The 25,396-nt window shown below is 42.8% G+C and overlaps 1 protein-coding gene across 1 annotated transcript in view; it reads right to left on the reverse strand.

The window, feature by feature from the left end:
- The window catches only part of LOC139233595 (voltage-gated delayed rectifier potassium channel KCNH4-like), a 225,905-nt gene extending 201,197 nt beyond the window's left edge, over positions 1 to 24,708 (reverse strand). Inside the window, exon 1 of the mRNA XM_070863997.1 lies at positions 24,633 to 24,708. Within this exon, the coding sequence (XP_070720098.1) occupies positions 24,633 to 24,708 (76 nt within the window). The remainder of the gene's footprint in view (positions 1 to 24,632) is intronic.
- Positions 24,709 to 25,396: the final 688 nt, after the last annotated feature.

A 25,396-nucleotide genomic window follows, 5' to 3' on the forward strand; every position in this document is an offset into this window, starting at 1 on the left:
ACTTTGGTTCGGTATTCACTAAGGAGGACACAAACAACCTTCCGGATATAAAAGGGGTCAGAGGGTCTAGTAAGGAGGAGGAACTGAGGGAAATCCTTATTAGTCAGGAAATTGTGTTGGGGAAATTGATGGGATTGAAGGCCGATAAATCCCCAGGGCCTGATGGACTGCATCCCAGAGTACTTAAGGAGGTGGCCTTGGAAATAGCGGATGCATTGACAGTCATTTTCCAACATTCCATTGACTCTGGATCAGTTCCTATGGAGTGGAGGGTAGCCAATGTAACCCCACTTTTTAAAAAAGGAGGGAGAGAGAAAACAGGGAATTATAGACCGGTCAGCCTGACATTGGTAGTGGGTAAAATGATGGAATCAATTATTAAGGATGTCATAGCAATGCATTTGGAAAGAGGTGACATGATAGGTCCAAGTCAGCATGGATTTGTGAAAGGGAAATCATGCTTGACAAATCTTCTGGAATTTTTTGAGGATGTTTCCAGTAGAGTGGACAAGGGAGAACCAGTTTATGTGGTATATTTGGACTTTCAGAAGGCTTTCGACAAGGTCCCACACAAGAGATTAATGTGCAAAGTTAAAGCACATGGGATTGGGGGTAGTGTGCTGACATGGATTGAGAACTGGTTGTCAGACAGGAAGCAAAGTGTAGGAGTAAATGGTAACTCTTCAGAATGGCAGGCAGTGACTAGTGGGGTACCGCAAGGTTCTGTGCTGCGGCCCCAGCTGTTTACATTGTACATTATTGATTTAGACGAGGGGATTAAATGTAGTATCTCCAAATTTGCGGATGACACTAAGTTGGGTGGCAGTGTGAGCTGCGAGGAGGATGCTATGAGACTGCAGAGCGACTTGGATAGGTTAGGTGAGTGGGCAAATGCATGGCAGATGAAGTATAATTTAGATAAATGTGAGGTTATCCACTTTGGTGGTAAAAACAGAGAGACAGACTATTATCTGAATGGTGACAGATTAGGAAAAGGGGAGGTGCAACGAGACCTGGGTGTCATGGTACATCAGTCATTGAAGGTTGGCATGCAGGTACAGCAGGCGGTTAAGAAAGCAAATGGCATGTTGGCCTTCATAGCGAGGGGATTTGAGTACAGGGGCAGGGAGGTGTTGCTACAGTTGTACAGGGCCTTGATGAGGCCACACCTGGAGTATTGTGTACAGTTTTGGTCTCCTAACCTGAGGAAGGGCATTCTTGCTATTGAGGGAGTGCAGCGAAGGTTCACCAGACTGATTCCCGGGATGGCGGGACTGACCTATCAAAAAAGACTGGATCAACTGGGCTTGTATTCACTGGAGTTCAGAAGAATGAGAGGGGACCTCATAGAAACGTTTAAAATTCTGACGGGGTTGGACAGGTTAGATGCAGGAAGAATGTTCCCAATGTTGGGGAAGTCCAGAACCAGGGGTCACAGTCTAAGGATAAGGGGTAAGCCATTTAGGACCGAGATGAGGAGAAACTTCTTCACCCAGAGAGTGGTGAACCTGTGGAATTCTCTACCACAGAAAGTTGTTGAGGCCAATTCACTAAATATATTCAAAAAGGAGTTAGATGAAGTCCTTACTGCTAGGGGAATCAAGGGGTATGGCGAGAAAGCAGGAATGGGGTACTGAAGTTGCATGTTCAGCATGAACTCATTGAATGGCGGTGCAGGCTAGAAGCGCCGAATGGCCTACTCCTGCACCTATTTTCTATGTTTCTATGTTTCTATGGAAGGGCAAAGGCTATAATATATGAGAATTTCATGATCCCTTTTCTTTGAAGCCTGGAGAATATAGTGACACCCTTGGGTAGCCCGCTCGGTTGTGATACTGCAAATGTACAATACTGATTCAACACAGTGTGGCTTTTGTTCAATAAACAGGTTTCCATGAATGTGTTTTCTACTCCACTTAACACATTATGCAAGCTTCCAGCTAAGTGCTAAATCTTTTAAATTTATACTAAAAATAAATTGAATTTACTTTTTTCTTAGTCTGATATTGAAATAGCTGACAAAAAGAAAGTGTCAGCTAATACGGTGCAGTTTTTCCCCAAAGGAACATTCAAGATGAAGTATTTTGTAACAAAATGAATGTAAAATGCATTGGTCGTTTTATCCACATTGAAATTACGTGGTGATTTGGATTGCAATGGAGCAATTGAGATCACTTGGCTCCAAGTGTGCAGGTAAGAAAGCACAGAACAAGGAAAGGCCATTCAGCCGATCAAGCACACTCCTTCCACATGCCATGCACAATCAACTCTATTATGGACTCTATCCCAAGCCATTTGATATTCTGAGAAAAAGTTTTGCAAAGTTTCTTCCGAAACTCTCCAAAAGGTAAATCAAAAAAAACAAAACTCTGGAATACTTGCCCAAACTTACATCCTAACTATACACCCTGGACTAGTTGCCTCCTTTGGCCTATGATATTGCTATGTTACACTGTGGGTGGAACAGGCTGATGCCTGTGGGAGCGAAAGTCCATATTACCCGAATACCTCGCTGTTCACTTTGCGCCGACTGTGAGATCAACACATGCTGGGTTAAAAGTTCAAACAGCTTTCTGATGAGCATGTTGATAAGAAATCAAAGCAGAGGATGTCCCCACAGGAGCGAAGATACTAGAAGGTGTGAAAGTCATTCAGCCATAATTGGATGTGTCAATTTGTTCACCTGTGTGTTATAGTAATAAAATGCATGGCAAGACTTGATTGTGGCAATAAATAATTTAAGGAGAGTTGAGTGGCTGGTTGTTTAGTTTACATTGTCATTCTGTTAGCATTCATATGTACCTTTGATGTATAATGATTTATTGATAGTATGTATGGGATGTACCAATCAAAGGCAAAATTAGTATAAGAAATATAAGTGAAGACTGTTTTAGTAGCATACACTGGAATCGGATCATGTGTGTCTCAAAAGCAGGTAGCATACACTGGTTTTGTGAAGTGTGTGTCTCAGTAGCTCTGGTTTTGTGTAGTAAGAAGTTTCAATAAAGACCTGATCCTGCATTACTACAACTGAATGCGTGTGTGTAATCTGATGTTTAAAGCAATGAAACAAAAAAGAACAAGAATGCGGTCCAACAATGCCCATTATCAACATCATTTGACTTAGAATTTACATAGGAAGCCATAACCTGCAAAACTCCAACAATATGTTTGGAGCACGAATAGAAACTGGAAGTAGAAACTCCCTTTATGCCATAGTATTGCTATTGAGTCCCTATTGAATTCACCTGGGTTCCTCCATACCCATGACTATGTCAGTTTTTGCCAAATGTCAAATACAACAGAGATCTGATGAGAACAGGGCTCCTTAATCCCAAGAGGATTGACCTCCACTATAAATAAGAAACAACCCAATTATAGGAAGTTATTTTACAATTTACCTTAGTTTATTACTGCACTGAATACTTAAAATAATGTTGGGTGTAAAATATTATTGAGCTTCATTTTTAAATTTCTAAAAGGTATATCAAATAAAGGTTCTCAGAAATGCATGGATTAGGACACCTATGATTCCTATCCTAGATACAAGCTAATGTTGTGCTCACAACTGGATTAGAAACCACATCACTCTTGAGCAATTAGGAAAACAAATGGCATGTTGGCCTTTATTGCAAGGGATTTGGAGTACAAGAGTAAGGAAGTCTTACTACAATTGTACAAGGCTTTGGTGAGAACATAAGAACATAAGAATTAGGAACAGGAGTAGGCCATCTAGCCCCTCAAGCCTGCTCCGCCATTCAGCAAGATCATGGCTGATCTGGCCATGGACTCAGCTCCACTTACCTGCCCACTCCCCATAACCCTTAATTCCCTTATTGGTTAAAAATCTATCTATCACACCTGGAATACTATGCACAATTTTGGTCTCCTTCTTTGAGAAAGGACATAAATGCCTTAGAGGCGATGCAACAACTAGATTGATCCCTGGGATAAGAGGGTTGTCCTCTGAGGAGATATTGAGTAGATTGGGCCTATACTCTCTGGAGTTTAGAAGAATGAGACACAATCTCATTGAAACATATAAGATTCTGAGGGGAATTGACAGGGTAGATACTGAGAGGCTGTTTCCCCTGGATGGAATGTCTAAAACTAGGGGTCATAGTCTAAGGATAGGGGGTTTGCCATTTAAGACCACGATGAGGAGGAATTTTTTCACACAGAGGGTTCTGAATCTTTGGAATTCTCTACCCCAAATGGCTGTGGATGTTGAGTCATTGACTATATTCAAGGCTGAGATAGCTAGATTTTTGGACTCGAGGGAAATCAAGGGCTAGGGGGATCAGGCAGGAATGTGGAGTTGAGGTTAAAAATCAGCCATGATCTTATTGTATGGCAGAGCAGGCTCAAAGGACCATATGGCCTATTCCTGCTTCTAATTCTTACGTTCTTATAAGCTCTGATTTTGGTAAATCCAAATTGCTCACACTCAGTTTGCTTTCTATTTCAAAATGTTTTATGATTTTTCATTGATAAGACATTAACCAGATTAGCACAGGGTATTTAGTACAGAACCCATAATCACAAAAGATGGCAATATATTTGAGCCCAGCTTAAAAAGTGTAAGATAACAGCAGCACTTCTAATTTGTGTTTTCTAGATACTTCTCTTCCAGATTAGGACGCACCATTTGTTGCTCATCTCCACTGCATTCTGCTGATAGAGTTAAGCCACTGAGTTGTGAAAAGGTTAAAAATATCTTTATAAAATATCCCTAATTCCTCTGAGAAAGATGGGACCCAATTCAACACAAGAAAATCGTTGAGATATGTTTGAACTCTCAACATGTGTCAGCCATGATTCAGTGGGTAGCTCACTCGCATCTGAGTCAGAAGGTTGTGGGTTCAAGTCACACTCCAGAGACTTAAGCACAAAAATCTAGGCTGACACTCCAGTGCAATTCTGAGGGAGCGCTGCACTGTTGGAGGTGCCATCTTTGGGATGCGACATTAAACCAAGGCCCCGTCTGCTTCTCAGGTGGACGTAAAAGGTCCCATGACACTATTTCAAAGAAGGGAAGGGGAGTTATCCCTGGTGTCCTGGCCAATATTTATTCCTCAACCAACATCAATAAAACAAAATATCTGGTCAATCATCACGTTGCTGCTTGTGTGCAAATTGGCTTTAGTGTTTCCTACGTTAAAGCAGGGACTACACTTTTAAAAAGTACTTCATTGGCTGTAAAGTGCCAACGGGACATCCTGAGGTTGTGAAAGGCGGTATAGAAATGCAAGTCTTTCTTCTCTTTCTTTAGTCAAAATCCTCATCGGGCCTTCGACCCACAGATTGCTTTTCTCTCTGTGTAGAACTCAACTAAAGGCCCTGGCAGTTCTTCTTCATTCTTCCCTATGACCAGTCCAGTATCATAAATTGCAATAATGAAAGCATGGCACTAATTATGATCGAGGTTTTGAGAATGCAGGAAAACAGATCTATGGAGTGAATTAGAATTGCATGCACTTCAGCTTGAAATTTATCTGCTATGATAATACTATCCTTAAAAGGGGTAGTTAAAGTGTCACTGTGATAATGTGAAGTTTTTTTTAATTATCCATTGTATTCCTGTGACATTCTTTACCTAGTAGACTGTGTGGAGGAGGCTGAAAAGAGACAAATTAACCTTTGATGTTATGTTGCAACTTTGGGGGAAGAAACGGACTTGAACACATCTCCCATACATTCAAAACTGTGATCTTTATGGATCTGGCTAATTTAGAATTAGGGCAACTGAACGTAAGTCTTAAGTATTTAATCAAATGATCAATAAGGTTTGTTGCCAATAGAGTATCTTTACATGGTTCTATGTTTACCACTAGAGTCTGCACTTAAAATGAACTTCAGCACCTTGTCAAGCAGTACTTTGTCTTGTGACATATACATATACATATTGTAATAAGCATATGATTCAAACTCAGGCTCTCTCTTATACTTTTGGCAAATAGTGCTGGTTATAATTTAAGAGCAATGGCCAGAACCTCCCCAGACCCCCAACCCCAGTAGAGCAGACTGTTTAAAATAGAAAGGCCCAAAATCTATTAAACAATTCTGGCATTCACTTTCAAATTACCAAAACTTTCTTTCCATCTGTGAGAATTCCAGATTCAAGCACACTACTTCATATAAAATCTCATCTAACCACATATGTTCTACCGTTACCTAATGCTCAGCAACTAAATATAAACAAGCAGTGCAAATTCTGCCCAGAGACTGACAGCAGCATGGTTTGGAAGCTTAATCATTATTGTTTAAAGTGGAACTTCAATTATGCTCCATAATGAAGGGACCCTCCCTCCCTGCACCAATAATTGAAGCCCTCTCTATTTAGCCTGACATGGTGAGCTTTTAGCTTCTGTCTGCTCTATTTAGATTTCTTCAGATTTCCAGCACATGCACATGAGACCCGTATTTAAAAATAGGAGATATTGAAAAAATATTTGTGGGCAGCCTGCTTTCCCAGACCTGCAGCTGAACAGGAGAGCGGTATGGATGCTAAATGCTACCCAGATAACAACTACTAATCCTGTCAGATCAAGACACCAGAGTCTGTGAGAAATCAAAAATCACGTGTTTGCTGGTTTACACAAAGTTGCGTTCTTACGGCTAATTGAGAGAGCCAACAATAAAGGTTTCACTGTAAAAAGAAAGACAGACTTGCATTTATGTAGCGCCTTTCACGACCACCGGACATTTCAAAGCGCTTTACAGCCAATGAAGTACTTTTGGAGTCTAGTCACTGTTGTAAATGCGTCAGCCATTTTGCGCATAGCAAGCGCCCACAAACAGCAATGCGATAATAACCAGATAATCTGTTTTTGTTATGTTGATTGAGGGATAAATATTGATTGGCCAGGACACCGGGGATAACTCCCCTGCATTTCTTTGAAATAGTGCCATGGGATCTTTTACGTCCATCTGACAGAGCAGACAGGATCTCGGTTTAATGTTTCATCCAAAGGACGGCACTGCCGACTGTGCAGCACTCTCTCTGCACTGCACTGGAGTGTCAGCCTAGATTTATGCGCTCAAGTCCCCGTAGTGGGACTTGAACCCACAACCTTCTGACCCAGAGGTGAGTGTGCTGCCCACTGAGCCACAGCTGACATTCCATGTAAGGTTTTTGACTTGAGGTTTCCTGTCATTTTTCTTTAGATTGATTTCTGAATCCGCGATTAAAGGGTGTGGCATAAAGATTGGCACATTGAATATTTAGATCCGTGGTTTATGGAATTTCTAATGCAGCTGGCAGTCTGGCACTGGCACTAATGCATGGCACTGTAGAATTGTAGACAAGCGCACAATTCCCGACATAGCTGACTCCCTTTCTAGTACTAGATTCAAGTCATTTTTAAAAGCTGTCACTTGCCCACTAGGAACTGTTCCACGACATAGAAGACATTAAAAATAATGAAATCTGGATTCAAGCATAATATCAAATAAATTACACGTGTATCTGAGTTTAATCATATCTCTTTAAGACCTGGAAAAATACATAAGTTTAATGACTTCCCACTCCTCCACGATGGAAGCTAATCGAGTGTGGTAGTAGACACAAGTGTGTTCTACTACCCTTTGTGCCTTCATTGTAGAAATGCAAGTGTTATATTGAAATTCATATCTTTTTACAAAAATATCCCAATATTTCTATAAACTGCGATGATATTTTGAGAAATTCTTAGAGTTGCTCAACCAATCTGTTCTGGAATCTGAACCCAAACACTGCTACATTTGCTGCCATGGTAACCTATTGTTATAGCAGCGAGCTCAGGGCTGATTTTCTGATCCGATGTACACCTTAGGGGGTGGCTGCTAACCTTAGTCCTATATATTTCTGGGATCAGCCTCATCAGCATGATGTCGGCAGACCCCCTGCTGTGAAAGAATGCCTCAAAAAAACTTGGATTTATATAGCGCCTTTCGCGACCACAGGACATCGCAAAACACTTTACAGCCAATTAAGTACTTTTGGAATGTAGTCACTGTTGTAATGTAGACAATTGGCTGCCAATTTGCACACAGCAAACTCCCACAAACAGCAATGTGATAATGACCAGATATCTGTGTTTTTGTTATGTTGATTGAGGGATAAATATTGGTCAGGACACCGGGGATAACTCCCTGGCTCTTCTTCAAAATAGTGCCATGGGATCTTTTACGTCCACTTGAGAGAGCAGACGGGGCCTCGGTTTAACGTCTCATCCCAAAGACGGCACCTCCGACAGTGCAGTGTCCCCTCAGCACTGCACTGGAGTCTCAGCCTAGATTTTTTTGTGCTCAAGACCGTGGAGTGGGACTTGAACACACAACCTTCTGACTCAGAGGTGAGAGTGTTGCCCACTGGGCCACATCTGACAGATGCTAATGGTATGCTGTATGGAATTCTAATGGACCTCATTATACCCATATTACCATATTGTCAGCTGGTGTCTATAGATGCTGCTGAGATGTCATGAGCCATAGCTCCAGAGAATAACTCAGGACATATATTGCTCCCCACCCCCAACATTTTTGGGTCAAAGATTGCTCGGATACAGAAATGCCTTAAAAGGAAAGTTATGACGACAGCTGCCCTGAAGTGGATACTCTGTCAGAAGAACATAAGAAATAGGAACAGGAGAAGGCCATACAGCCGCTCGAGCCTGCTCTGCCATTTAAAACGATCATTGCTGATCCGATCATGGACTCACCTCCACTTCCCTGCCCTTTCCCCATAACTCCTTATTCCCTTATCGGTTAAGAAACTGTCTATCTCTGTCTTAAATTTATTCAATGACCCAGCTTTCACAGCTCCCTGAGGCAGCGAATTCCACAGATTTACAACCCTCTGAGAGAAGAAATTCCTCCTCATCTCAGTTTTAAATGGGCAGCCCCTTATTCTAAGACCATGCCCTCTAGTTCTAGTTTTCCCCATCAGTGGAAACATCCTCTCTGCATCCACCTTGTCAAGCCCCCTCAGAATCTTATACATTTTGATAAGATAACGGCTCATTCTTCAGAATTCCAATGAGTAGAGGCCCAACCTACTCAACCTTTCCTCATAAGTCACCCCCCTCATATCCGGAATCAACCCTGTGAACCTTCTCTGAACTGCCTCCAAAGCAAGTATATCCTTTCGTAAATATGGAAACCAAGTTTTGTTTTGAAAAAAAAACACAAACAAATTGGCTCATTCTCATGTGCATTGGAGCAAATGCACAAAGCTCCAGAGGGGTACCCAGGTGTATGAGGCAAACGTTCATTCATTATTGTCTGTTCCAGCTCAAAGTCACACCCAACAAATGCCGCCTGGTCAATGGCCAGTGGAATAATACCATTTAACCATTTAACTGGTTAATACATGTGTTTATCAGTGCTTTGTATATTGAAGGGGCACCAACTCAATAAAAATGTTTGGTCAAACCGTCCTACCATTTGTCTGTAAATAAATATAATGATGTGATCACATGTCACGCATCAGCAAGTGACATTGGCACACAATTAAACAAAAATGTTTATCAAACAGTGGTCCTTTAACAATTAATAGCAATATTCTATTAAACACCAAAATAAATGTAATCCTCCACTCAAGGCAGCTCTCAATGTGCTTTGTATATTAGCTGCTAAATTTTAACCGATACTTGTGTATCAAAAGAAAGAAAGACTTGCATTTATATAGCACCTTTCACGACCATCAGACGTCTCAAAGCGCTTTACAGCCAATGAGGCACTGTTATAATGTAGGAAACGCGGCAGCCTATTGCACACAGCAAGCTCCCACAAACAGCAATGTGATAACGACCAGATTATCTGTTTTTGTTATGTTGATTGAGGGATAAATATTGGCCAGGACATCCGGATAACTCACCTGCTCTTCTTCAAAATAGTGCCATGGGATCTTTTACATACATGTGAGAGAGCAGACAGTGCCTCGGTTTAATGTCTCATCCGAAAGACGACACACCTTTGACAGGGCAGCACTCCCTCAGCACTGCACTGGAGTGTCAGCCTAGATTTTTGTGCTCAAGTCCCTGGAGTGGGACTTGAACCCACTACCTTCATGACTTATAGGCGAGTGTGCTGCCCACTGAGCCACAGCTGACACAGCAATATCTTTAAATCAAGCCCAAGTACACAAGGTTCTTATGCTCATAAGCTGTTCTTATGCTCATGAGGATGGGTGCAGAAAGGCTGGGTAAATGTTCTGTTCAGTCGGATGCTGCGTCATACAGATGAGGAACGCTCAAGATTCCATCCTTAGTCTGTGCGGAATGGCCTGTTCTCAGCCACAGCAGTGGTGGAGGAACTGCAATTGGCTCACAGTCACTGGGTTGTGAGGGGGAGGAGGCGAGGAAGTAAGAGGGATAATGCTGCCAGTTCCTGCTGCTATCCATTATCAAAAATATGAGAAACTTTGAATGGACGTTCCTGGGTTGGGCTCAGCTGTCAGTCTGCCAATACTCACTGAAGACTGCCCACTTGGTTAAATTAAATCTAATTATATTATAATCACAGATAATTAAATCTTTTCTTCACATCTAACATTTTCCATTATCTCAGGCTCATTACTAAACGTTGTACCATGTATGCCCAGTTCTCTGGCCCTCCTTTTAACAAGCTCGACGTGAAGCAATCCTGCATTAGTTCCATGAATATTTTGCTTCTATTGGTTCGCTTTTGTCATTGCATTTTAGCTCAGAATAATTAAAATCCCTCCATAATGCTTATTCTCTCTTTCTTAATGAACATTTTATTTGGCCAAATAATTCCATGTTAATTATTTTTTTTGTCCTGCTGTTCGACACCCGTTCCTAGTGATTAATGATGTCCTCCGGTGTCAGGTTTCCACTTAAATTGATTCAGACCTCTTAAAGTTACATTTTGATATTTTTTTTGTAGCGTTTTTTACTAGCCATGCCCTCCTCCTAATTTTAACTTCCCTTTTCTCCTCTAGTAATTCATGCCAAGGTACCGTTGCATGGGTGCTTGGCAGCTCTCATTTATATTGCTTGCATGATCATTCTTTATGCATCAACCTCGAGAATGAGTGTCAGCAGCCTGTTAAACCACTGGGAGGGAGAGAAATCACAGTAATTTTCACAAAACGTCCACACTTTCATCAGGGGATCACTCAATAGCGATCATAAGCTGTCTAATTTTTTTCCCCTTCCTTTCCTGTTTTACTGAGACTAATTATAATCCATTATCACCACTCTGTGCCACAACATATGGTGTATTTACTCATTGAGCCACACTTCCTATCTAACTTCTGCTTTCAGTCCGATCTTGCGTCTAAATGCATCCCTTTTCCCATTCCACGTCAGTCCTCAAACTCTATGACAAAAGCAAAATACTGTGGATGCTGGGAATGTGAAATAAAAACAGAAAATGCTGGAAATACTCAGCAGGTCAGGGAGCATCTGTGGGGAGAGAAACAGAGTTAGCGTTTCAGGTCGGTGACCCTTCATCAGAACTGGAAAAAGTTAGAGATGTGACAGATTTTTAAGCAAGTGTAGGTGCAGGGAAAGGAGGGGAGGAAAAAACAAAATGAAAGGTCTGTGATAGGATGGAAGGCAGAAGCGATTAAGAGACAAAAGGGATGATAGTGCAAGGCAAAAGGAGATAGTAATGGGGCAAGTAAAGAAACAAAAGATGAGTCTAGATAGGGTGTAAATGGAAATGGCAGAATCATCACCAGCTGCCGTGGAAAAGAGAGAAAAAACAGAAAAAGAGCAAAAAAATTGGGCAAACTTGGGTGTGATCTGGTTTCTTGTGCTCCTTATATGAATAGAAAAATACTTTATTTTATGAATCATGTAGTGATCACTACTACCACTTGTTGAATGATTGAAGGGCCGGAGGAGCGGAGGAAGCCGGAGAATGATCTGAGGGCAGGAGGTGCAGGGGAGGGGAGGTCCGGAGAATGATCGGAGGGCTGGAGGAGCAATGGAGGGGTGGGGTCCGGCGAATGATTGGAGGACCGGAGGAGCATGCGGGGAGGGGTTCCAGAAAATGATCGGAGAGCCTATCCGGAAAATGATCAGAGGGCCAGAGGAGCGGGGAGGGGAGGGACTGGTGGGCGAAGCCTCATGGGGGGAATTGGAGCCCTGGGGGGGGAAATCGAAGGCCTCATCGGGGGTCTACGATCGCAGTGGGTGGTAGGCAGGGGCGCTGGATTTAGGAGGCAAGTATAAAGACATTTACCTCCTGGATCCAGCAGTCCTGCCTTCCATTGGCTGGCGGGTTTCACGGGGCCTGCAGAACCCGACCAGCTAATGGTGGTTAAATCTGTGGCATGTCAGCCTCATTATAATATTTAAATGGAGGTCTCGCCTCCTGGGAGCTGGTTGGCTGCGCGCCCCTGTTAAAACCAGAGGTGGGTGAGTTGGAAGCGTGTTCTGGTGGGGATTCAGATTTCTAACACTTTAACTTCCCACCCGACCCCAACAGACTTATTTTTTGGGTTACAATTCCCCCCTTGTTATTACCTAATCACTATTTCCTGATTATATCATCTCTTTTATTCTTTTCAACATTGATGGGTCCTCTACTAGGTTTGTACCCTTCACCTTTCTTTCACGATAAAGAAGAAAAGTTAAACGTAATGAAAATCATCATCATCATATGCAGTCCCTCGAAATCAAGGAAGACTTGCTTTCACTCTAAAAGTGAGTTCTCAGGTGGCTGTACAGTCCAGTGCGGAAATTACAGTCTCTGTAACAGGTGGGGCAGAAAGTGGTTGAAGGAAAGGGTGGGTGAGGAGCCTAGTTTGCCGCACACTCCTTCCGCTGTCTGCGCTTGATTTCTGCATGCTCTCGGAGACGGGACTCGAGGAGCTCAGAGCCCTTCGGATGCTCTTCGTCCACTTTGGGTGGTCTTGGGCCAGGGATTCCCAGGTGTCGGTGGCGATGTTGCACTCTATCAAGGAGGCTTTCAGGGTGTCCTTGAATCGTTCCCTCTGCCCACCTGGGGCTCGCTTGCCATCTATGAGTTCCGAGTAGAGCGCTGGCTTTGAGTGCTCTGCATAAACTACAGTTGGTCTCTGGATCACTGTCCTTTCCTTTTCAGAATTTGAAGAGTCAACTCATCTTTCAGTAATGCACCAGTAAAATCACTAGCGATTGACTGTAATTAGTCAAACCACATCAAGAATGACAAAAAGGCTATGGAGCCTATTTAGTTCATCATGTTCAGGATCATTTACAGGATCTGCAGAATCCACTTTCATCTCTCTCCAACCCATAGGTACATCTATAGTACTTCTCTAAGTTTCAGGCTAAAATAAGTCACCAGACACAGGGAACGTCAGTGTAGGAGTCAATTTTTGGCCAAGATAATAATTTTATCGCATCGATGTCAAAGTGACACAAGAACTTTTATGCCATGGTGCTAAAAGATTGATTACATCCTACAAGGATTGTAGTTTATAAAATCTATACTTTCAGCATTGGATTTTGCAGTATTTACCAGAGTTTTGTGCACAGATGATAAATCGTCAGTGTTTCTTTTTTGCTTAACCTCAAGGAAGATAGATTTTTTACGTTAGACTGAAACATTTATTGATCAAAATACTTCTCAGTCCAATTAATTAAATTATAGTATTAAAGGCAAAAATAAATTATATTTCCTGCACTAAATGAGCATCAGGTACCGAAAGTTAAAAAGCTTGTTGCGATACAGCTTATAGTTAGACGCCAATCCTGTAGATATAGATGAGCACAGTCAGTCTGATTCGACTAATAGCTTGCTGTATCTGGTTTAGTAACCAACTGATTGAAAACGTTGCATTTATTTTCTTGTTTTATTACAGTTTTCTTTTTCATTTTACTGCACACATTAAGCATTTCTTCAGTTTCTCTAGGGAGGGTGTTTGTTATTGTGGAAAAGTTGTCAAAGGGCACTCCTGGATTGAGGCAAAGGAGTTCAGCACCTCCCCCATTGGGACAGCAATAAAGAGATCAGTCACGTGGGATGTCATTACCTTACTATTACCTGGATTTCTTTGCTGTCAAATTACTGAAAGGTCCTTGAGCTTTATGAAGTCATATGTATGTAATCTACACTTTTTTTGTGATTTAACACGGCCTCAGAAATGGAAGACTACGGAATATCACACAACTATACTTAAATGGAGGCATTCACATAATTAAACAGCCAAATGTAATTTGCAGGAGATTGGAGGTTAAGTACAGGGGATTAAGAACAAAAACAAAGTTAACTTATTTTTTGTCAGCCAGTTTTCCGACACATATGTAAACCCATTACCTTGCTTGAGTCTGCAGACCAAGCTTTTATGAAATGAGTTTGTTCACCCAGTAGGGTGCACACATGTTCTGCTTATTGGGATGCACTCCATTTGCCTAAGTCCAGAGAGCTTGGGTGCAGGTTGATAGAGCCAAGATTTAAGAATCCTCAAGTGTGCACAGGAGACTGCTAGAATTTAGACACTTAAAACCATATAGCATACCAGCTTAGAGCACTGGTAAGCTTCCAACTGCATCAACAACAAAGACCACCCTGCCCATTGGCTTGCAGAGCTCTCATCAGCTGAATGGGAAGAACCCCACCTTCTTCAACCATAGAATTTAGCAGCGTACAAGGAGGCCCTTTGACCCATTACACATAGGCTGGCTCTTAATAAAAGCAATCTATGTCCCATTTCATTACCCTGTCCCCTGTTTGCTGTCAAATTACTGAAACGTCCTTGAAGCTTTATGAAGTTCTATGTATGTAATCTACACTTTGTTGTGATTTTAAATTTTAAAGAGCATTTTTCAAATATTTATTCACTTCCCTTTTAAGTGATATTGTGGCTTCTGCTTCCACCATTGTTTCTGGTAGGGCCTTGTCCTAACAATCCTCTGCATAAGTTCCCCTTTAATGTATTTGCTTCATAAGTTATTTGCTTAACAATTCATAGCAACACATTGCTATTAAGAACTAGTTGCTTTATTAACAAAAGTTTAACAATCACACAACACATTACCAATTCATGCACTAGGTTCAGAACTGTGTACCTCATTGTGGATGACCTAGACCCAACTGACTGGGGTTTTATTGAGTCTTGTGAACATCATGTGACTGGCTAAGCCACTCACAATGCAACAGCGATACAATTCTTTTGGGGGAGACAAAATAAACATTAAATCAAGTGCCCCCTAATCTGGGGAACACTCCAGGCACTTTTCAACTGCCCTTTTTTTTGTTTTTGTTGTTGTTTTTTTTGCCTTTTTTTGGGGGTTTTTTTGTGATTTTTTTTTGGGCAATAAAATCATAAAGTTTACAAGTGCCCCCGAAAAAGGGGAGGGGGAGCAACAGTGATACAAACCTGTGAGCATACTCACAGGTGCATACAATGCGCCCCCCTAATCTCTCCCTTTGTTCTTTTGATACTGATCTTAAATATCTGCCTTCCAGTTGTCAACTCACCGACCAGTGGAAATATTTTTCTCCATTTGCTTTATCAATCCTTTCATTGACCCATGTCAATTCAAGAAAAACTGCCATTTGACTGCATTCTTTACAGGATATTTCTTCGTAGGATGCGCCCTTGGTTTTCTTGGAACCCTGCCAAATTTGCATGTTTACTCCATACACCTGGAACTTGCATCCAGAGGCTCTATGGCACTGTGCTGTACTGAACAATCTTACATTTTCCACTGCATTGTCACACTTGCAGCAGTACAAAGTCAAATTATTCATGTTAACAGTTTGAAAGCCAAAGTGGAGAAGGGGGTATATTATGCATGGATGCTACTTTTTTCTAGAAATGCATGGCCAAAAGTGGGAGTTCTGCATTAAACATGGAGCTATATTCTATTCATAGATTCTTGATGCTTTGCTTAATTTAGTAAATTTGTGAAATTGCTGAAACTGAGAATACAGAACTGGACTCACGTATTTGGAAGCCTCGCTGGTTTATTATGAATATGATTGTTTTCATATTGGCCCCAATTCCATGTTTCTAGCCTTTCATTATGCTTCCCTCACCTCGTTTTCCTCCCCACAAATTCTAAGGTGTATAGGTACACAGAGCTGTGATATGTAGGATAGGCCCGAGGAAAAGAGTGTTTGAAGACCAGTCCCTCAAAACTGTCACCAAGCTCATGGTCTACAGGGCTGTAGTAATACCCACCCTCCAGTATGAATCAGAGACATGGACCATGTACAGTAGACACCTTAAGTCGCTGGAGAAATACCACCAACGATGTCTGCGCAAGATCCTGAAAATCCCCTGGGAGGACAGACGCACAAACATTAGTGTCCTCGTCCAGGCCAACATCCCCAGCATTGAAGCACTGACCACACTTGATCAGCTCCGCTGGGCAGGCCACATAATAGAAAACATAGACATAGAAAACATAGAAAATAGGTGCAGGAGTAGGCCATTTGGCCCTTTGAGCCTGCACCGCCATTCAATGAGTTCATGGCTGAACATGCAACTTCAGTACCCCATTCCTGCTTTCTCGCCATACCCCTTGATCCCCCTAGTAGTAAGGACTACATCTAACTCCTTTTGGAATACATTTAGTGAATTGGCCTCAACAACTTTCTGTGGTAGAGAATTCCACAGGTTCACCACTCTCTGGGTGAAGATGTTTCTCCTCATCTCGGTCCTAAATGGCTTATCCCTTATCCTTAGACTGTGACCCCTGGTTCTGGACTTCCCCAACATTGGGAACATTCTTCCTGCATCTAACCTGTCTAAACCCGTCAGAATTTTAAACGTTTCTATGAGATCCCCTCTCATTCTTCTGAACTCCAGTGAATACAAGCCCAGTTGATCCAGTCTTTCTTGATAGGTCAGTCCCGCCATCCTGGGAATCAGTCTGGTGAACCTTCGCTGCACTCCCTCAATAGCAAAAATGACCTTCCTCAAGATAGGCGACCAAAACTGTACACAATACTCCAGGTGTGGCCTCACCAAGGCCCTGTACAACTGTAGCAACACCTCCCTGCCCCTGTACTCAAATCCCCTCGCTATGAAGGCCAACATGCCATTTGCTTTCTTAACCGTCTGCTGTATCTGCATGCCAACCTTCAATGACTGATGTACCATGACACCCAGGTCTCGCTGCACCTCCCCTTTTCCTAATCTGTCACCATTCAGATAATAGTCTGTCACTCTGTTTTTACCACCAAAATGGATAACCTCACATTTATCCACATTATACTTCATCTGCCATGCATTTGCCCACTCACCTAACCTATCCAAGTCGCTCTGCAGCCTCATAGCATCCTCCTCGCAGCTCACACTGCCACCCAATCCCCTCATTTAAATCATTAATGTACAATGTAAACAGCTGGTGCCCTAGCACAGAACCTTGCGGTACCCCACTAGTCACTGCCTGCCATTCTGAAAAGTACCCATTTACTCCTACTCTTTGCTTCCTTTCTGACAACCAGTTCTCAATCCATGTCAACACACTACACCCAATCCCATGTGCTTTAACTTTGCACATTAATCTCTTGATGGGACCTTGTCGAAAGCCTTCTGAAAGTCCAAATATACCACATCAACTGGTTCTCCCTTGTCCACTCTACTGGAAACATCCTCAAAAAATTCCAGAAGATTTGTCAAGCATGATTTCCCTTTCACAAATCCATGCTGACTTGGACCTATCATGTCATCTCTTTCCAAATGCGCTGCTATGACATCCTTAATAATTGATTCCATCATTTTACCCACTACTGATGTCAGGCTGACCGGTCTATAATTCCCTGTTTTCTCTCTCCCTCCTTTTTTAAAAAGTGGGGTTACATTGGCTACCCTCCACTCGATAGGAACTGATCCAGAGTCAATGGAATGTTGGAAAATGACTGGAAAATTCGCATGCCAGACATGAGACTCCCAAAGCAAGCGCCCTACTCAGAACTCCTCCAAGGCAAATGAGCCAAAGGCGGGCAGAGGAAACGTTACAAGGACACCCTCAAAGCCTCCCTGATAAAGTGCAACATCCCCACTGACACCTGGGAGTCCCTGGCCATAGACCGCTCTAAGTGGAGGAACTGCATTCGGGAGGGCGCTGAGCTCCTCGAGTATCGTAGCCGAGAGCACGCAGAAATCAAGCGCAGGCAGTGGAAAGAGCGTGCGGCAAACCAGACTCCCCACCCACCCTTTCCCTCAATGACTATCTGTCCCACCTGTGACAGACACTGTGGCTCTTGTATTGGACTGTACAGCCACCTAAAAACTCATGCTAAGAGTGGAAGCAAGTCTTCCTCAATTCCGAGGGAATGCCTATGATGATGATGATGAGGTCTAACACTACAGAAAGCCTATTTCCCCTGCACAATACAGGGAATTGTTACAGATCGAGTGAAAAAGTTGCTGATCAGATCTAGACTGTGTGGGATAAAGCATTATTGCATGTCTGGTTCAAGAACTGTGTATACTGGGGTTGATGGAAAATTAGCTAGAGCTTTGTAAATCCCTTCCTGGATTAACTGGAGGTTTCTATGGAATTGTTATTATGTAAAATGGAAAAACAAATTTGCTTACTGGGATAGGGTTAGAGGAACATTGTCATTTTAATTAGGGTTACTTTTGGGCTAGGAGTTAACAGAATCTCCTGTTATTCTTTGGGTAAATTGCTTTACATGGTTGACAGCCTGTTCTCTTGGGTACATCACAATTTATTCTGCAAATTACAATAGTAAACCTTTTCAGTGAGTACAATTGAAAAGACAATTGTGGTAAAATTATAATTAATTTTCCAAGGGCTGCCTGTTCTAATTATCCAAATTAAATTTCGAAACGACTCAATAAACATTGATGAAGGCACGATTGAGACTTTAAATACATATATAAAGGTAACTCCAGTACAATCTATTTCTCTGGAAGATGACAATGTATGCATAACTATTCCTCTGCAACAAGCTATGAAATAAAACTCACTGTCACTTCAGTATAGCATGTGTGTTAAAACAACACTGCAATGTGAATAATGTGATAGATTACCACTTCAGTTCACGTCATATAATTCAACTGCTGGAGCCTGCGACTGGCGTGGAATGGAAGTAAAATGTCAAAATTCTGTATACATGTTAGAAAGACAATAAACAAAAGACTGTTTGAAGGAACAAATGAATCTCAGGGTTCAAATCATTAATAAACCACTAAAGTTCTGTTGTTGCGGTTTAGCATGGTTTTGTATGTATGTAGCGCTCTCCTCCTCTCCCCAATGCCCCCCCCCACTCACCCAGCCCCCATCCCCCACTCACCTCCCAGCCCCCCATATCACCTCCCAGCCTCATTCCCCCCTCCCCCCACTCACCTCCCAGCCCCCTGATCGCCTCCCCACTCAACTCCCAGCCCCATTCTCCCCCCCCACTCAACTCCCAGCCCCCCCCTCCAAGTATGTAGCCCTCTCCTCCTCTCCCCCCACCTCCTCCACTCACCTCCAAGCCTCCCCACCATTCATTTCCCAGCACCCCCACTTACCTCCCAGCCCCCCACCCCACTCAACTCCCAGTCCCCCCTCCCCCCCAAAGTATGTGGGCCTCTATTTTTCCCTCCTAGAAACATAGAAAATAGGTGCAGGAGCAGGCCATTCAGCCCTTCTAGCCTGCACCGCCATTCAATGAGTTCATGGCTGAACATGAAACTTCAGTACCCCCTTCCTGCTTTCACGCCATACCCCTTGATCCCCCGAGTAGTAAGGACTTCATCTAACTCCCTTTTGACTATATTTAGTGAATTGGCCTCAACTACTTTCTGTGGTAGAGAATTCCACAGGTTCACCACTCTCTGGGTGAAGAAGTTCTCCTTATCTCGGTCCTAAATGGCTTACCCCTTATCCTTAGACTGTGACCCCTGGTTCTGGATTTCCCCAACATTGGGAACATTCTTCCTGCATCCAACCTGTCCAAACCCGTCAGAATTTTAAACGTTTCTATGAGGTCCCCTCTCACTCTTCTGAACTCCAGTGAATACAAGCCCAGTTGATCCAGTCTTTCTTGATAGGTCAGTCCCACCATCCCGGGAATCAGTCTGGTGAATCTTCGCTGCACTCCCTCAATAGCAAGAATGTCCTTCCTCAAGTTAGGAGACCAAAACTGTACACAATACTCCAGGTGTGGCCTCACCAAGGCCCTGTACAACTGTAGCAACACCTCCCTGCCCCTGTACTCAAATCCCCTCGCTATGAAGGTCAACATGCCATTTGCTTTCTTAACCGCCTGCTGTACCTGCATGCCAACCTTCAATGACTGATGTACCATGACACCCAGGTCTCGTTGCACCTTCCCTTTTCCTAATCTGTCACCATTCAGATAATAGTCTGTCTCTCTGTTTTTACCACCAAAGTGGATAACCTCACATTTATCCACATTATACTTCATCTGCCACGCATTTGCCCACTCACTTAACCTATCTAAGTCACTCTGCAGCCTCATAGCATCCTCCTCGCAGCTCACACTGCCACCCAACTTAGTGTAATCCGCAAATTTGGAGATACTACATTTAATCCCCTCGTCAAAATCATTGATGTACAATGTAAACAACTGGGGCCCCAGCACAGAACCCTGTGGTACCCCACTAGTCATTGCCTGCCATTCCGAAAAGTACCCATTTACTCCTACTCTTTGCTTCCTGTCTGACAACCAGTTCTCAATCCACGTCAGCACACTACCCCCAATCCCATGTGCTTTAACTTTGCACATTAATCTCCTGTGTGGGACCTTGTCGAAAGCCTTCTGAAAGTCCAAATATACCACATCAACTGGTACTCCTTTGTCCACTTTATTGGAAACATCCTCAAAAAATTCCAGAAGATTTGTCAAGCATGATCTCCCTTTCACAAATCCATGCTGACTTGGACCTATCATGTCACCATTTTCCAAATGCGCTGCTATGACATCCTTAATAATTGATTCCATAATTTTACCCACTACTGAGGTCAGGCTGACCGGTCTATAATTCCCTGCTTTCTCTCTCCCTCCTTTTTTAAAAAGTGGGGTTACATTGGCTACCCTCCACTCGATAGGAACTGATCCAGAGTCAATGGAATGTTGGAAAATGACTGTCAATGCATCCGCTATTTCCAAGGCCACCTCCTTAAGTACTCTGGGATGCAGTCCATCAGGCCCTGGGGATTTATCGGCCTTCAATCCCATCAATTTCCCCAACACAATTTCCCGACTAATAAAGATTTCCCTCAGTTCCTCCTCCTTACTAGACCCTCTGACCACTTTTATATCTGGAAGGTTGTTTGTGTCCTCCTTAGTGAATACTGAACCAAAGTACTTGTTCAATTGGTCTGCCATTTCTTTGTTCCCCGTTATGACTTCCCCTGATTCTGACTGCAGGGGACCTACGTTTGTCTTTACTAACCTTTTTCTCTTTACATACTTATAGAAACTTTTGCAATCCGCCTTAATGTTCCCTGCAAGCTTCTTCTCGTACTCCATTTTCCCTGCCCTAATCAAACCCTTTGTCCTCCTCTGCTGAGTTCTAAATTTCTCCCAGTCCCCAGGTTCGCTGCTATTTCTGGCCAATTTGTATGCCATTTCCTTGGCTTTAATACTATCCCTGATTTCCCTAGATAGCCACGGTTGAGCCACCTTCCCTTTTTTATTTTTACGCCAGACAGGAATGTACAATTGTTGTAATTCATCCATGTGGTCTCTAAATGTCTGCCATTGCCCATCCACAGTCAACCCCTTAAGTATCATTAGCCAATCTATCTTAGCCAATTCATGCCTCATACCTTCAAAGTTACCCTTCTTTAAGTTCTGGACCATGGTCTCTGAATTAACTGATTCATTCTCCATCCTAATGCAGAATTCCACCATATTATGGTCACTCTTCCCCAAGGGGCCTCGCACAACGAGATTGCTAATTAATCCTCTTTCATTACACAACACCCAGTCTAAAGATGGCCTCCCCCCTAGTTGGTTCCTCGACATATTGGTCTAGAAAACCATCCCTTATGCACTCCAGGAAATCCTCCTCCACCGTATTGCTTCCAGTTTGGCTTGCCCAATCTATGTGCATATTAAAGTCACCCATTATAACTGCTGCACCTTTATTGCATGCACCCCTAATTTCCTGTTTGATGCCCTCCCCAACATCACTACCACTGTTTGGAGATCTGTACACAATCCTAGATGTTGCAATCTGAGAACTTGCAAGGCGGCGAAGTTACAGGGATGAACCCATGTCGAACCATCCTGTAGTGCTGTTTTCTGAGCTCCAAAGCATGTCATCACACTTCCCAAATGTCATCGGAACCCCTCATGGGCTTTTGATTTACAACATACTCCGACCTACATGTTATTTTGTATGTTTGAAAGTTAGAATTTGGGTCTGCCAGTAAAATCAAGACAATGTTCAGTTTGAGTTGTCCATTGCTGGTCATAGGCTGACAACACTCATTATTAAGGCTCACATATGAATATTGACCACTTGGTTGAGGTACCAGAGGGCAACCAATATGACTGGAACCATACTCTAAAGGCAGTCAATGCCTTCAGGAAGGAAGAGCGGGGGAGGAAATGGGAAAGGGAACAAGTGATGGAAGAATAATATGCAACTTGTCTGATTCCTATTATAAAGGCTACAAGGATAAAGCAGCAAAATCAAATTAGATAGCCCTTAGATAACCTCTTCTGTGCCATCATTTCTAGAATACTGATGATTCTCCATGAAGAAAATTCCTGAATCCAACAGGAGGGAAAGCATAGACAATGTGTTTTTCCCAGGTGAAGAAAACAAAACTTGAAGGCACCTCACATGAAGTGTCAAAAATTGTTTGCCCTTCAGCAAGAAACATGAACTAGAATTTAATTTATGTTAAGTAACTTTGAAATGTTTCATTTACACATGAACCTCTCTCTGTCCTGATACAAGGACAGATACATGTCCACAGATCCCTAAAGATAGCAGGCCAGGTAGATAAGGTGGTTAAGAAGCCATATGGAATACTTGCCTTTATTAGCCGAGGCACTGAATACAAGAGCAGGGAGGTTATGTTTGAACTGTATAAAGCACTAGTTAGGCTACAGCTAGAGTACTGCGTGCAGCTCTGGTCACTGCATTACAGGAAGGATGTGATTGCACTAGAGAGGGTACAGAGGAGATTTACGAGGATGTTGCCTGGACTGGAGAATTTTAGCTATGAGGAAAGGTTGAATAGGCTGGGTTTGTTTTCTTTGGAACAGAGGAGGCTGAGGGGAGACCTTATTGAGGTGTACAAAATTATGAGAGGCCTAGATAGATTGGATAGAAAGGACCTATTGCTCTCAGCAGAAGGGTCAACAACCAGGGGGCATAGATTTAAAGTAATTGGTAGGAGGTTTAGAGGGGGGGTGTCTGGAACTCACTGCCTGAAAGGGTGGTAGAGGCAAAAACCCTCATCATATTTAAAAAGTACTTGGATGTGCACTTGAAGTGCCGTAACCTACAAGGCTACGGACCAAGAGCTGGAAAGTGGGATTAGACTGGATAGCTCTTTGTCGGCCAGCACGGACACAATGGGCCGAAATGGCCTCCTTCCATGCTGTAAATTTCTATGATTCTATAAGGCCCTTTATTCTCCAGCACAAATGTCTTAGGAAAAATTAGTGTTGAATCGCAAAAGAAGTTTTATGCTAGACACAAAAGAAATATGTGCAAAGTTTACTGGCTCCATTTGACAATTCTAAGTAGCCTCTTTGTGCTATTTTATAAAAACATGAGTTGTAGTGCTTCCGAAAAAAGTGTGATTGTTACCTTTAGTGACTTTAATTGCATATTGTCCTAACGATACGGATTTTTTTCGCTTGTATGTGGAATGAGGTTTGAAAGTTTATTATGCAAAAGAAAATCGAAACTAGAAGGACTTAGGGGATTCTGAAGGCAAATCTTAGAGGAAACAAATGTTGTTTTTAAGCATATCACGGTTAATTAAGCTCTTTTGATTCGCTTGTATGAGTCCAGGCTGCCGTATTTACCATAAAGAGGCTATCCATGGCACTGAAACGGTGCATCTCTCCACATTGTGTTAAAGGTGCACGAACAATCCCAATTACCCTTACAACCCGCAGGAGAAAGGCAATAACCTGTAAATACCTTAGCCTCCTCTCGACCTTTAATGAATTTGTGACCTCAACATCTCTCAGCTCAATCGGGGAGACCCTGCGGGGGGATTTAACAGATTTTATCCAATGTTTCCCATTAAATGTTCTGTGGTATTTTGTAGACGATTATATTGTGTTAATCCGGTGGTCTTCTCGTTAAAGGGTTACTTCTAAATGTAACTTTCAAAACGCACGCTGGAATATCTCAGAAGCTGTGAGCTGTTTACCACCGTCTCCCTGGAGACCACGACAAACCAACAAACAAAGACAGTTTATTTTTCCAGTTTCTGAGGTCAGTGTATTATTTTAGACACACCTAGCCGAGATTTCACCTGATACTGTCGAGTTAACACAACGTGATTGGATCAGAAATACAGAATCCCAATTTACCATTCCACAAGCCAAAAAAAATATATAGATTGGAAAGGGAGTATTCGCGTCTCTAGCCTGCTGCTAATTAGAGGCACTGCAAGGAAATGATCCATTGCCTTCATAAACTTAAAACTAATACCTAGAACCTATGGAAAAGCGATAATGCAGTCTCCTCCTCTACAGTGTGCTGCTGTCTCTTTCAGACTTACGTGTTCCATCAAACCGCGTTGCTATAGTGTCCAAAAAGGTATTCTGAGGCGCTAGCAAGCCTTTCATAACAGGCATTTTTCCTATCGTTGATTCAGAGTTTCTCGCTTTAGAACTATGCCATGGTAGCTGGACTGAAGTTTGCCTCAGCCCACAGCCCTGAACTTTGTGCGGGTCCACACGGCAAGCGAGCACAGAGTCCCGTCTCCCAGTCACAGCGAGGAAGTCAGCTTTGTTCGGGGATACATTTGTTGGGACTGATCTCGCACATCACATGTTTCTCCTCGATATCCATCGTTACAATTAGTCATTTGCTGCCTCTCGGCGCAGTAATTCGGAGCTCTGCTCATCCCCATCTCTCACTCTTGCATTTCCACGGAAACTCTTCGTGCGGTCCATCAGGCAGCGCTGTAATCTCTCGCACTGCCTCCGCCAGCCCTCGAATCACAGATCGCAACATCTGCACGGTGGCATTGTGTCCCAGCGGGGTGCTGCACACACGGCTGCTATTGGGGTGTGCTACAACATTCTCCTCCTCCTTCACCCAGCGCTCCCAGACTTCAGGTGGGCAGGAGAATAACACATCAAGCTTGTTTTCTTTAGACAGAAGGGTTTTCTAAATTAAAGAAGTTAACTTAAGTTTATTGAGGCGAAATGACTAAAAAAAAGGCAATTGTTCCAATGTGATTTGTGTCCAAAGTTTTGAACGAAAGTCTCGTTTTATTTTTAGAAGGGATATGCACAAGGAGAATGGGGGCAGAACATT

The sequence above is a fragment of the Pristiophorus japonicus genome, chromosome 21 (genome assembly GCF_044704955.1).
Source record: "Pristiophorus japonicus isolate sPriJap1 chromosome 21, sPriJap1.hap1, whole genome shotgun sequence".
Lineage (NCBI taxonomy): Eukaryota > Metazoa > Chordata > Chondrichthyes > Pristiophoridae > Pristiophorus > Pristiophorus japonicus.